This window comes from Musa acuminata, chromosome BXJ3-7, assembly GCF_036884655.1.
Source record: "Musa acuminata AAA Group cultivar baxijiao chromosome BXJ3-7, Cavendish_Baxijiao_AAA, whole genome shotgun sequence".
In the NCBI taxonomy this organism is placed as follows: domain Eukaryota; kingdom Viridiplantae; phylum Streptophyta; class Magnoliopsida; order Zingiberales; family Musaceae; genus Musa; species Musa acuminata.
This window is the reverse complement of record NC_088355.1, coordinates 12,127,446-12,141,335: the sequence shown is the minus strand read 5'-3', so window position 1 is coordinate 12,141,335 and position 13,890 is coordinate 12,127,446. Positions and strand designations below refer to the sequence as shown.

Here is a 13,890-nt window from a genome sequence, read left to right as displayed (position 1 = left end):
CCTCTCAGCTTGTACATCGCCCAAGCTAAAAGCCTGCACGCCCCCACTGGGCATGGCGAATGGAACAAACAAGCCAACCTATACACACACACACACACAGTCTCCTGTGGAGTCCAGTGATGAGCAAGACAATGTCATAGGCCAATAATGTTCCTGGTTTTACCATGTACAATCCAAGCAACCCGCAGCCTTTTCTCGTAGGGTCATCATCTGTCAACAATCTCAAGACGACGCATAGCTCATCACCAGCCACGACGCAATCCTCCCCCCCCCCCCCCCCCCCCCTCCCCACCCAAACACACTTCTTCTTCTTCTTCTTCTTGCTGCTGATAGATCGAAGGGGATGATGATGCAGGGAGGAAGGAAGGAAGAGAAGAATCTCGCAGATCGAGGCATCAGGAAGAGCTCTAAAACGGGCCCGAATCTTTTACTTTCTTTCTTTCCTACTCGCTTTCTCTCTTTTGCTTTTTCCAGCCGACTCGAATGTTACTTTTGGCCTTTTAAATTCCAGCCTCCTAATCCCCTGTTCAAATCCTAATAATAATAATTAATGAGCTGCTAATTGTGTCTTCGCCTTCTTAATCCCACATTTATGTCCCAGCTTTTCTGCAATTAAAGCACCATTCTTTTTCCCTGGCACCAAATTACCTGTTTGCCCAATCTTTCAAACGCTTCCAGCGACCGGTCAAATTCGTTGGAAAAGGGAATTATAAATGATAATGATGTTGATATTAATAATAGTAGTAGTGGGTGAGAGATTTTAATATATCCATCCTTTTTAAAACTTAAAACATATATATATTTATCATTATCTATCCTCTTATTAATATTTATTTTATAAAAAAAAAGATTTAATCATGTTTGATATTAGATAGTTTGAGTTCAAAATATGTATCCTAAATTCTTAATACACCTATAATCATAATAAAAATTTAAAGTATATTTATATCATGAGTGGCTGAAGATGATTAATCATAATGACTCATATGTTTTTTTTTTATATATACTTTAATTTAGAAAAAAAGAGTTTATTTGTTTGGTAAAGAGGGGGAATGAGTGTGGAAATGACATGTTCTTGGATCTCACCGAATGCTGTACCCATCGGTAGTATTCTCATTGTCATGGTAGGGCCATTGAGTTCATTCATTGCTTCCACCAAATTGTACGCCGCTCCACTGGGGAGATCAAAAGGGACAAATGGGATGAATTATGTGTCGTTGGGCTCTCTTTGTAATTCTTCTGCACCCCAAGGGCGTAGTTTCAGGAATAAAGTTGTACTCTCCGCCCTTCCTCCTCTTTAAACGCGCTCAGTTCCTCTCTGCTTCAATTCTTTCTACTTTAGCTCATTTGACCGTTGCCTCTCTCTCTCTCTCTGAGATCAAGAGTTGTGCTTCCAGCCTGAGCGAAGGAACCAGCACAGTTGCAGCCCTATTGTGCATCGGAATTGGATTCTATTCATGTTTGCAGAAGGTTTTTTGTTTCAAGGTTGGTGGTGGTCTCATGCTGCTTCTTTTTTACTTCTTTTAGGGAGATGAACAGCTGGGGGTGTTAATGTGTTCCGCTTAATGGAATGGGCTTCTGCTGCTCATCTTTATGATCTTTTGTCATTTTTCTGCTTCTGCTTTGAAGCTTGACTGTACAATTCAGAGTCTTAATGTCAAGCTTTACTGCTTTGTCCTTTTCCCTCATGTGATTTGGAATCCTTCTTTGTGTTTCATCAGGTCAGGTTTTTTGATAAATTGAAAGGCAGATCAAGAATACTGCCTTTTCTTTTCTGAAACATTTTGCTTGTGATTGCCAGCTTCTCTTCCTGCTCCATGGAGATCTCCTGCACATTTTGTCTTGTTTGCTGTGTAGAAAAGCCTCCTGGTTCCTAGTAGTGGATGGTGGTTTACTTCTCGGTCATGTAGTTGCCATCTTCTTTTACTTCTCTCTGGAGATCTGCTTTTGCATCAACAGCATCTTGTGATCTTCTTTACCACATGCATGTCTGCTTCTCAGGTTGCTGGGATACTAAACATTTGCTTCTTTTTTGTTCTTTTGGGGGAGTTTATTTTCCGGTAACAATTTAGTTTCTTCAGCATGATTTCATCATGTTTCAGACTGTCAATTTCTGTGTCTTGTTTTTCCCCCTCTTCAAGTTTGCATTCTTCTTTCCGCTTACGTAGGCATCTTCTCTCACTTGCTTTAGCAAAACACACATGAACGTTCCAACATAATCTTCTGCTACCACATCTACTTTCAAGAGAATAATTTGCTAACCAAATTATTTTCCTCTCACAGTTCAGTCTGGACAAGGGTTACTGCTGGCAAAATTTTCTGCATTAATCTAGAGCTGTCAGCTTTCGATAAGGTGAAGAGAAGGATTCCAAAGAGGTTGAAGTCAACTCCACTTGCTGTAAGTTCAATTGATCTTTCCACATATAGTTTGGGAGTTCAACTGAGCTCCAGATTTCATGTTATGTCTCTGGTGATCTTCACCACCACCATGCAGTGATGACTGTGTGGAATTTTTCTGACTACTTAATTGTGGAACAGCACTGAAGAATCCTATGAGTTTCGACAGCAACAGTCTGCTTCCATTCTGTCAATATGGTTATGATTCGGTTCTGAAGAATTCATAGAAAACCTTCAAGATGGGATGTTCTGCTTCGAGGTTGGAAGATGAAGAAGCTGTCCAGATGTGCAAGGATAGACGAAATTTCATAAAACAGGCGATCGAGCAGAGGATCCGCTTTGCCTCCGGGCACATCGCTTATATTCAGTCTCTAAAGCGCATCTCCCGCGCTCTATGTGATTTTGTTGACGGACATGAACACTATGATTCATTTTCAGATTCATTCACGACACCGCCATTCACGCCTGTGAAGAAATTAAGCCCAGAAATCATTGGTATTCCCTTCAAGTCCTCTGCATCAACACTAAACCAGCCTGAGAAAATCATCGGGGTTCCATTTAGGTCCTCAGCATCGGCACAAAACCGGTCTAGGGAAAGCACTTTACATATTGCAAGATACTTGAGATCAGGAGGAAGTACTTCGGTATCTGTTGAAGAGTGTCCTCAGCCAACAGAAACAGTGAGAATTAACTCTTATTACCCTATGGATCATTATGGAAGTGATGACTTTTTTGCCACACAGTCCACACCATTAAACTCTTCATTCTTTTCTTCAACTTATGATAGGCCAAGCTACCCGCCGGCGTCACCTCGAAATTCACAGTGGGACTCATTTTGGAATCCTTTCTCTTCACTGGATACATATGGATATGCATACCAGGGCAGTTTTGATCAGGTGATTAATGATGATGATATAGCAGGATTAAGGCAGGTTAGAGAAGAAGAAGGAATTCCAGAATTGGAAGAAGAAGGAACGAGAGGGGAAGAAGAGTGCGTGCAACCAGAAATCCAGAATGAAAGACATGAAGTCGATTCGGGACATGCTAGAATAAAGGATGCAGGTGAAAATTCTTCAGGAGCCAAAAATAAAAATCGTAAAAAGCGTGAGGTGAAGGAACATCAATCTAAGAATTTGGAGACCATTGAAGTCTCAGAAACAAAAGATGCCATAGAAATTAAAATAACTAAAGAGAAGGAGGTGGTAGGAAAGAGAGAGTCTGCAGAAGAAACCCCTGGATTTACCGTTTATCTGAACCGAAGACCAACAAGTATGACAGAAATCATGAAAGACATTGAGTGCCAATTTATACGGATTTGTGACTGTGCTCATGAGGTTTCAGTATTGTTGGAAGCAAGCCGAGCCCAGTACTCATCAACTTCTAGTGAAATTGCTGGTACATTCATCAAGTCATTATAGTGGTCTTTGTTGGGTTGATAACATGAAAAAGAATCATGATATGAAATGCTTCTGAGTTCTGAATTTGAAATGTGTACCTCTTATTATTTTGAATTTATATGTTCTGCGTTTCTGCTGCAGTTAAAATGATGAACCCAATTGTTTTATTCCGGTCTGCATCATCACGCTCGTCGTCTTCTAGGTTCTTTCATGCTGCTCCCAGTTCAGGATATGATGGTTATGAAAGCAGCAGTGACTATTCCCAGGAATCCTGCATGATATCAGGGAGCCACCAATCAACATTGGATAGGTTATATGAATGGGAGAAGAAATTATATGAGGAGGTTAAGGTAATTGTTTTCGGCAAGCAGACTTTTGGTTCCAACTAACTAGTGGCAAAGAGTAAATGCATTTTAGTGTAATTCGTAACAATGTGTCATGTTGCTGCAGGCTGGAGAGCGGATAAGAATTGCATTTGAGAAGAAATACATGCAACTGAGGAACCAAGATGTGCACGGTGAAGAGCCTTCTGCTGTTGAAAAAACAAGAGCAGTCGTAAGAGATCTGCATACCCGATTAAAAGTTTCTATACATTCAGTTGAGTCAGTGTCAAAAAGAATAGAAACTTTGCGGGATGAGGAATTGCATCCGCAGCTGATCGAGCTACTACAAGGGTATGCTCTAAAATTTTACTTTATCTATTTGATAAAATAGTTTAGTAAAGCATATGTATTTTTTCATGTTAGACCATTGTCATTTAGACTAGTATGACCAAGAAGATGATTTAGCCATTTGGATGATTAGACATCAGAATATATTTATGTTAGAAGTACTTAAAGGGTATTTCCATTCCAGAGTCCTGTTAGGAACACCATCTCTTTTTTCTTTATTTTCTTCAACCAGAAAAATTATGAGTCCTTTATTTCCAGAGTCCCGTATTTCCAGGGTCTCCTTATAGGTCTTTTTGCCGACCCTTCAATAAAGGTAGCCTTGACCTCTCAAGTTTCCTTTACATCATTCCATAACTTCTCTCCAGATAAGGAGACCCTGAACTATCTTTTCCTAAATTTGGAAGATAATTAATTTCTCAGAGAACTACTCTCATTCTATCATGTCCTCCCAAATGGCTAGAATAAGATTCGGATTAATATCAAAAGAGTGCAAACTAGGAACATGTTGTCATTCTAATATTACAAGTGATCATTGGATCATTTACCAGCAAATTACTACTTTGTTTGAAATGAAGAAGAAAACTTTCATTGCATGAACATGTAAGGCTACTTTTTACTCTATTCTTGCTCTGTCCATCTATAAATCTGTGCTTATTGATGAGTATGCAATTCCCAGAATTAAAATGCTACAATCATTTGAATAATGGTAACTTCTAAAAATATAGTAGAAAACACATCTTTCTGTCCTTTGCATGTCCTCGAGTGGATTATTTTCTAAAGAGCACCACCATTTTCCTATTTTCCCTAAACTGAAGTGATGCTTATATGCTATGAAAACTCATCATGTCATATCTGGGCCCTTGATTCTTCAAACAACACGCACAGTATAATATCACAAGATAGAATTCTTGGTCAATTATGGTGCGTAAGTCAATGTAGATATAGGCTAAACATGCTCCTATGAAGATTTAGAATTTGGAACCTACACATAGGTAAGGTTTCAAGCATTGATATGACAAGCTATCAAACACATTCATATTGTGTGCACTAAAACAGATTTTTTCACATCTCAATGGTCTATAGCATAGAGAACAAAGAACATGCATGTTCCACAATGAATAATATGATACTCCACCTGACTTTACCCTTGTACATGCATATCATCAACAGTCAAACTATAAAAAGGCTTTATAAAGAAGGTTCAGTTGATTCCTTTCGATAACATAGTTTAGTCAATATAAAGCCATTGGACAGTAATCGAAGTAATGATAGCATGCATTAAGCTGATGACATAGTCTAATGATGTGCAGCAGACAAGGAACTAGAAATAAATGAACTAATTGTCGATCAATTCGCCAGTATTTGGACCATGTGTATCAGGCAGTCAAACAGTATGGCATAGCTTTTTCATGAAGGTACAGTTTGATTCCTTCCAGTGATGCAACTTAATCACTATAAAGCTGCTGGTAAGACTAATGGAAGTAATGATACCATGCGTTCAGCTGATGCTCTGCTCCAAAGTAAAAGCTCTCACTTTTTTATCTTCTCTAATTATAACATGCAGATAAGATCTGCGACCTCATGTTTTTTTTTAATCCTTATTTTCTTTGTGATTTACATCTAACATTCATTATATAATGTAAAATTGCATCATTCAATAAAAATAAAAATTTTGGAATTTGGGACCACAGAGTGTGTAGTTGATTCTTGAAAAGCTTAGGCAGGAAGATGGTGGGCACTTCTTTCTTTATTATGTTACCTGCTTGATGCTGGTGAGCGGTTGTCCGTTGGATCAAAAAGACATTGAATCACGTCCGTTCAACTTGCTTCCTTTGCCCCGCGGTGCAGGTTAGCGAAGATGTGGAGGACGACCGCGGACTGTCACCGGATCCAGAAGCGCACGATAGACGAGGCCAAGCTCCTGATCCTCGCGTCCACCGCCGCCGCCGGGAAGGGCTCGGAGGACGCGGCGCCGCAGCCACGGCATCCCCGGGCGGCCGCGGCGCTCGAGGCGGAGCTCCGGAACTGGCGGGCGTGCCTCGAGGCGTGGGTCGCGGCCCAGCGGGCCTACGCCCGCGCCCTGGCCGGGTGGGCACTCCGCTGCGGTGACCCCGGGGGCGGCGGCGCGCGGTCCCCGCTCTCCCCGCCGCGTCCCTCGGGTGGCGCGCCGGCTGTGCTGGGCCTGTGCGTGCAGTGGTCGCGGCTGCTGGAGTCGGTGGGGGAGGCGCAGGTGGTGGACGGCCTGGACTTCTTCACGGCCGGGATCGGGTCGGTGAGCGGGAGGGCGGCGGCCGAGGAGGAGGGGGAGGGAGACGACGCCGCGGCGGCAGCGGCGATGGCGACGGCGGAGATGGCCAGGAGGGTGCTGTGTGCAGGGATGTCGGTGGCCGTCAGCTCGCTGGCCGACTTCGCCGCGAGGTCGGCGGACGGGTACGAAGTCCTGGTGCGGTGGGGCGGCGATCGAAGGGCAGAATTGTAATTTTGTGGTAGTGCAGGTAGTGTTGTAATTAACTAGCAAAACCGGTGGTCAAAGAAATCTATTTGTTATTTCTGTTCGTCTTAAATCGGAAAACAGCTGTGGCTTTGAGATCTGTGAACTCTTAGATCGGACCTCTCTGGTTTATCTTCTTTTCTGGGAAATTATTCTGCCATTTTGATGTCTGTATATAAGAAAGAAGCCTTTCGTTCAATCTGATATTTATTTTCCAAAGTAATTTTTTTCTAATATCTGATAATTTTGATTATATATGAATAATTCTATCAGCATCCAAACTCATTCTCTGGTGGTTTCCTATGGGTATTTGCAAGAACTATTAGCTCGCAAGTTAATCGCATGCTCAGTAAAGCTTCCATGCTCTGCCATCACCTGCACTAAACTTCTTCAGCCTTCCATAGAGCTTGACGAGCCAGGATAAGCTTGCGGATGCAATCTCAGCAACCTCCAGCAGCTATGACCAGTTGGCAAGCCCAACATTCCTGTAGCCACTGTAATCACCAGTTGCAGTAAACCTCTGTCGATTCTCGTGATCATTCTCACGGTGCTTAGAGCTACCTAAAGATTGTGACGGGAGATTACCTGATCACTTCGAAGATTAACTTCAATGTGCTGAAGTTATGTGGATCTCTGGTCATCTTCCTTCTCTCGGTGATGCAAATGGCAATGATGACGATGGCAATGTAGGAGAGCTGTGAAACTTCTTCTTGTCTTCCTTCTTGAGACCATCGGAGCTTGTGTCATCCTTATATCAATGAAGGAAAAGGACATGGAAGAGCGAAGATGTCTGGAGACCAGAATGGCATCAGTATAATTACAAAGAGTATGATGAAATAGGAAAGATATCACGCAAAGAGGAACAGAAGTACTCACATCATGACGATGACGAACACCAAAACTGCAGGGGAGATGAGGCAACAGTCGATGGAATTCTCACCAGCGTGCCTGGAGTTCACAGCGATGAACAATGCACTGACCAACTTCTCCACATAATTCAATCCGTCGAACACCGCTCCGTTCCAGTCCGCGGCGCAGAAGAGCACAAGCAGCGCAGTCATCAGCCCGATGACCGTGAGAGACAGCATCGAAGTCTCCGACTTTGGAAGCAGAGGACTGAGTTGAGCTCCCACCGTGCTGAAGCGCATGCACTTGAACTCGTCACGTCAGGTGAGCTTCTTCAAGGCCCGTATCACCCATCTCAGGAACAGAGGGAACACCGTGTTGCCTCCCAGAACCTGAGCGATCATGAGCAGGAGAACGACCGGGTCCTTGTTCATGATGGCCATGTTTTCGTTGCTAGCGATCAAGCCCCCATTCGCAAACGATGAAACGGTAGCAGATAGACAAAACAGGAAGACATCGATGCCCTTCGTATTCAGTATGCCTCGTGCTCCCAGGAGCAACGAGGTGCCGATCAGATGAAAGATAGCAACATAGCCAGAGACTACATATCCCAGAGATCGAACAGAGCTTTCGTCGGCGCCGGCCGCCGCAGGACTTATCCCCGACTCAATGCGGTCAATGGTGTTTTGGGAGGGATCGACGGACTCGAGCTCAATGCAGGCTGAATCCACTCTGCCGGCAGAGCTCCCCGGTTCGTCTTGCTTCCCTCTCCCAAACAGAAGGCCGAGCAAAGTAACGAACACCTTGCCGCCATGAAACATCAAGAGCGAACGGACGACAATTTGAGCACTGGAGAGGTTCTCCATCTCGACAGCGGCGAGTCCGGAGACCGTCAGAGCCGACGTCAGCATGAACAGCATGTCGACGCACCGAGGCCGGAAGGCGGGATCGCTGGGCTTTCAGAAGCATCAAAGCTAGAGATCCAAACATGGCAAGGGACACAAAGCAACGCAGCTGAATCACGAACGGGCTCAGGGGGGAGGCCGAGAAGCGATAAAAGGAAGAGGATTAGCTTGTTGAGGTATCCATTTAGGCTTGCAAAATGGTAGAAGATCATCTCAGAAGATCATGATAGAGGCAATCTCATATTTTATAATAGAGGCAATCTTCAAGTGATTGTGAGTATTAAAGCTTCTCTTGCCTGGCCATGTATCCCTTCTTGCTATATGATATGGCATATTTTGGCTCTCAAATGAGTCATCATCGACGTCACACGTCACGTCCCAACTAATATCAGAATCCAATGCCACATGTCATTAGAACCCCGTGACGCACGTCAAGCCAGGTTCCATACCGAGACACTATGTGACACGACTATCCCGAGGGCTCGGGGCGATGCCGTCTGATGCCGCTCAGGCATCCCCCAAGACGCCAATTCGTTAGAAAAGTCGTCCCCTCCCACAAGGGTCAACGGTCACACCGAACTGAGGCGCAACCAATCCTCATATAATAGTATATAAACCCCTGGCTAACGTCTGGCTAGGGGAAGAGAAAAAACTCAATATCAAATACTCCACTGACTTACTCGTCGGAGGGGCCAAAGTCAGGAAGCACCCGACGAAGGTCATTTTGCAGGAAGGCAGACACTCCCGAACGACGAGCGCCTCAATCCGAAAATTGCCATCCAGTACACAAGGATGCATTGCCATTCATCCCGGAGTCGGAGAGATGCATCCCACTACAAACAGCGCCTGGGTCGGCAAACTGAGAAACTCGGATCAACATCCTCTCACAAGGGCCCAGCCGACTCCGCCAGCCCAACTCTTGTCCAAGTTGCTCCGAAACAACCACTCCCGACTAGCGAACGTCTCCACCCAGGAGACACCTTCCATCGTACAAAGGAGAGTAGTGAGCTGGCTTGGATCCCGACCAATGTTAGGCAACATTCCTTCCCGAGGGCGCGACCACCTCATCATCCTACCCACCCCGCAAGAAGCTCCCGACATCGACCTACAGACCTAACCGTGTTGACTCATCAGCCACGGTACTTTTGTTCACTAACATTTTAGCCCTAGAAGGAGAGTCATGTCGTAGGAGCAACTGACAGGAGTTCTCCCCGGGAGAGAACCACCGACCGACCTCTCTTCCGTCGAGCTAGAAAGTCAGGCCCTCCCCACCCCCGGAGACGGGGGGATCCCGGCCTCGACGCTAGATCGCTACTGGCGTCTGTTCAATGACCTAGGATTGTCACACCCAGGGCTCACCACAAGGCCCTCGGCCGTGACACCCGAGGTGTTCCTTAGCCTGACCAAGCAAGTGCAGGCCATGGCAGGCATGATACAGACGCTCGCTCCAATTATTCCCCAAATCGTATGACTAGCGACACCCCCGACCGACCCGACCCGGCAGCCCCCGAGTGGGGAGCAGGTCGGGATCGGAGAAGCCCGAGAGCAAGCGATCGACCTGAGAGGTCCTCCCATGCAGAACATACCCACACCCTATCGAGCCGCGCTACCTTATCTCGAGCCTGACACCATATCGTCTGACTCGGCGGATGACTCACTTAGGGCCCAACTGTCCTATGTTAACCAACATTTGGATGCGTTCCTGCACGAGTTTCAAAAATCGTGGAGTGACTCCAGTGAAGGCGGCTTGGGCGAGTCTCCTTTCACTCAGGAAGTACAAGACAAGCTAGTACCCCTCAATTTCAGGCTGTCGACATTGGAGACATATGACGGCGGCTCCGATCCAATGGAGCAGCACGTCTCCGCATTCCGAGCCCAGATGGCCCTCTATGGCACCTCCGATGCATTGATGTGCTGGGAATTTCCAACCACTCTAAGGGGGCTGGCACGAACATGGTTCAGCCGGCTACGCCAATCCTTAGTCTCATCCTTCAACCAACTTGCCAGGGAGTTCGAGCAAAACTTCCTCACCAGCGCATCACCCAGGGCTTCCATGACCACCCTGCTCGTGCTATACCAGTGCGAAGACGAGTTGCTCTCTCAGTTCGTGCCATGTTTTGCCACCGAGATTTGAGGTTTTTTGGATGTTCACCCCTCTCTAATCTTACAGGCCTTTCTGATGGGTTTGAAGCCTTCGAGGTTCTTCTGGTCGCTGATTGAGAAGCCGCCAACGACCACCTCCGAAATGCTTCAACGCGCCAACCAATACATCGTCGCCGAGGCATTGGTGGCGGGAAGGCGCATGGAAGGCAAGAGGTCAAGGGCGGAACTATCCTGAGGAACAACCTCAGTAGCCCCGGCAACACCCCACCGCGAGCTCGGCCGGCAAGAGTTAGTGCTCCCGAGGCCCCGGCCTCTCCCCTTGAATACGTCCCACACCGAGATCTTCCTCCAAATTAAAGAGATAGGTCTCTTGCAACAACCTCGTCCTATGAAGGCCACTCACAAAGATCGATCTAAATATTATAGGTTCCATCGGGACTACGGTCATGACACAGAGGACTATCGTGACCTCCAGAATCAATAGAGGCACTGATCCGGAGAGGCCAACTCGGGCATTACCTCAAATCCCCGGAGGCGATTCCACACCCCAAGGGACCCATCGAGAGACAAATCGACGTCATCTCCGAGGTACTAGCGGCCGGTGGCAGTAGCTCTGCGACGAGAAAGGCCTACGCCCACAGCACTGTCGAGAAACGTCCCCGGCCCAAAGTGACCTAGGGGATCAAGGCGATGCTACCTCGTCGGGGTTACTCTCCCAAGAAAGCTGCGCCCAACTCCAGTTCCCGATCCTCGTGAAGAACCCGTACCGCAAATGCCGCTGGAGCCTCCCAAGCCACTCATTGAGGTACCTCTAAAGAGGAGTCATCCCGACCAGACCGTCAAGGTCGGAGCCACGCTCTCTAAAGTGGACTAGCTCCACCTCATTGACTTCCTGAGGAAGAACGCTGACATATTCGCGTGGTCCCCCGAGGAGATGCCTGGGATTAACCCAGAAGTGGCCCAACACCGGCTCAACATCGACCCCGAGGCACGGCCGGTAAGACAAAGACCAAGGAGGTTCACCCCCGACCGATAGAAGGCGATCGGGGACAAGGTCGATCGCCTTGTAAAGGTCGGATTCATTACTGAGGTTAAATACCCCCGGTGGCTATCGAATGTAGTCCTCGTTAAAAAACCTAATGGAAGCTGGAGGATGTGTGTTGATTATACTGATCTCTACCGGGCATGCCCCAAGGACTGCTATCCGCTACCCAAGATAGACCAGTTAGTCGATGCCACCACAGGCCATGAACGCCTTATGTTCATGGATGGCAACCCCAAACCAAGAAGACATTGCCTTCGTCACTAGCCGAGGGGTCTATTGTTACAAGGTGATGCCCTTCGGCCTAAAGAACGCTAGGGCGACTTACCAAAGGATGGTCGACAAACTTTTCAAGCACCAGCTCGGGAGGAATATGGAGGTGTATATAGACGACATGATTGTAAAGAGCAAGGTCGCAAGCACACACCTAGCCGACCTGATGGAAACATTCCAAACGCTTAGGCGGTTCAACATGCATTTGAACCCTATGAAGTGTGTCTTCGGAGTCAGCTCAGGGAGGTTCCTCGACTTTGTCATTCACCAACGAGGGATAGATGCCAACCTAGAAAAGGTACGAGCCGTTATCGAGATGAGCTCCCCCTGCTTGGCCAAGGAGGTGCAGCGACTTGCCAGGAGGTTGGCAGTGCTCAACAGGTTCATGTTATGTTCAGGTGACAAGTGCCTCCCCTTCTTCCGAACTCTACGATGGGCCGATAACTTTACATGGACCTCAAAGTACAAGGAAGCCTTCGAAAAGTTGAAGGTGTGCCTCGCTCGCTTGCCCCGACTCACCTCGCCCAAGCCAAGCGAAACCCTCAGTCTCTACTTGGCGGCCTCGGCACAAGCTGTCAGCTCGGTGTTAGTTCAGGAGATACCACCAGTGCAGCTACTCGTACATTACGTCAGCCATATCCTCGGGGGGCCCGAGGCATGGTACTCCCCGATTGAGAAGCTAGCTCTCACTCTTATTAAGACGACCCAAAAGTTACGGCCCTACTTTCAAGCCCATACGATCAAAGTGATCACCGACCAACCACTATAACAGATCCTCTCCAACTTTGACACATCAGGTCGCATGCTGTGATGGTCGGTCGAGCTCAGCAAATTTGACATTCAGTACTCCCCCAAGACCGCCATCAAAGCTCAAGCATTGGCTGATTTCATTTTCGAGCTAACCCTTGAGGACCATGCTGTGGGGTGAGAGAACAATCAGAACATGTGGACCCTGCATATAGATGGTTCGTCCACTTTCGAAGCAGCCGGGGTCGGGCTTATCCTCAAAGACCCATGGAGAGAAACCTATGAGAGGTCACTCCAATTGCAATTCTGAGCCACTAACAACGAGGCCGAGTATGAAGCGCTGCTCCACGGCCTACCCTTCGCTCTGGAGATGCATGTAGACGACCTTGAAATCTTCAGTGACTCCCAGCTAGTAACGGGACATGCTAATGGAAGCTACGAAGCCCGAGACCCAATGATGGTGTCATACCTAATGGAGGCAAAGCGACTCGCCCACCGATTCTACCACCTTTCAGTCACTAGAATACCTCGGGCGCAGAACATGCAGGCCAATGCGCTGGCTAGATTAGCCTCCACCCATGGCTCGGGGTCGACCCCAGCCACTGAGTCCATAGTAGTCCCGACAATAACGACTCACAAGGTCACCGAAACGAGTTCATCACCGAGCTAGACGGAGGAGATCCTCCGATATAAAGTGGGTGGAGAGGAGCCCGACGACCCAGTAGCTACGAGATGGTTAAGGCGAACTCAAGCCTAGTACTGCATCATCGGCGGAAAGTTATACTGAAGGGCCTTCTCTCAACCCCTCCTATGCTTCCTCGCGCCATCAGAAGCCGAGGTGGTCCTCGCCGAGCTTCATGAGGGGATTTGTGGGGAGCACATCGGGGGACAAACCTTGGCTTTCAAAACCCTCTGGCAAGGATACTACTGGCCAACCATGCGCCAAGATGCCATGTCATACATGTAGTAGTGCCCACAATGCCAGCGGCATGCCCGACTACCGCACCAACCAGCCGTT

The 13,890-nt window shown here is 47.2% G+C and overlaps 1 protein-coding gene and 1 pseudogene across 4 annotated transcripts; one reads left to right on the top strand and one right to left on the bottom strand.

Moving 5' to 3' along the window:
• Positions 1 to 1,152: 1,152 nt before the first annotated feature.
• On the top strand, positions 1,153 to 7,155 carry LOC103991932 (protein ROLLING AND ERECT LEAF 2). 4 transcript variants are annotated; one of them, XM_065158922.1, is made up of 6 exons: positions 1,153 to 1,485; positions 2,289 to 2,398; positions 2,539 to 3,792; positions 3,936 to 4,144; positions 4,245 to 4,468; positions 6,314 to 7,155. In XM_065158922.1, exons 3-6 carry the CDS (start codon positions 2,637 to 2,639, stop codon positions 6,942 to 6,944), a joined length of 2,220 nt encoding a protein of 739 aa, XP_065014994.1. In that variant the 5' UTR covers positions 1,153 to 1,485; positions 2,289 to 2,398; positions 2,539 to 2,636; the 3' UTR covers positions 6,945 to 7,155. The 4 variants fall into 4 exon arrangements, with proteins under 4 accessions (XP_065014994.1, XP_009409753.2, XP_018684987.2 ...); XM_009411478.3 differs by having other exon boundaries at positions 2,284 to 2,398; XM_018829442.2 differs by lacking the exon at positions 1,153 to 1,485 and adding an exon at positions 1,522 to 1,906 and having other exon boundaries at positions 2,284 to 2,398.
• Positions 7,156 to 7,725: 570 nt separating this feature from the next.
• LOC135643818 (cation transporter HKT2;2-like) lies at positions 7,726 to 9,011 on the bottom strand (annotated as a pseudogene).
• Between the last annotated feature and the right edge of the window lie 4,879 nt (positions 9,012 to 13,890).

What these genes read in the sequence shown, in the direction of transcription:
- LOC103991932 (XM_065158922.1), top strand. Translation starts at nt 2,637, where the DNA reads ATGGGATGTTCTGCTTCGAGGTTGGAAGATGAAGAAGCTGTCCAGATG. An exon ending in AATTATATGAGGAGGTTAAG is followed by an intron (nt 4,145 to 4,244) that starts GTAATTGTTTTC and finishes ATGTTGCTGCAG; the next exon opens with GCTGGAGAGCGGATAAGAAT. An exon ending in CTGATCGAGCTACTACAAGG is followed by an intron (nt 4,469 to 6,313) that starts GTATGCTCTAAA and finishes CCCGCGGTGCAG; the next exon opens with GTTAGCGAAGATGTGGAGGA.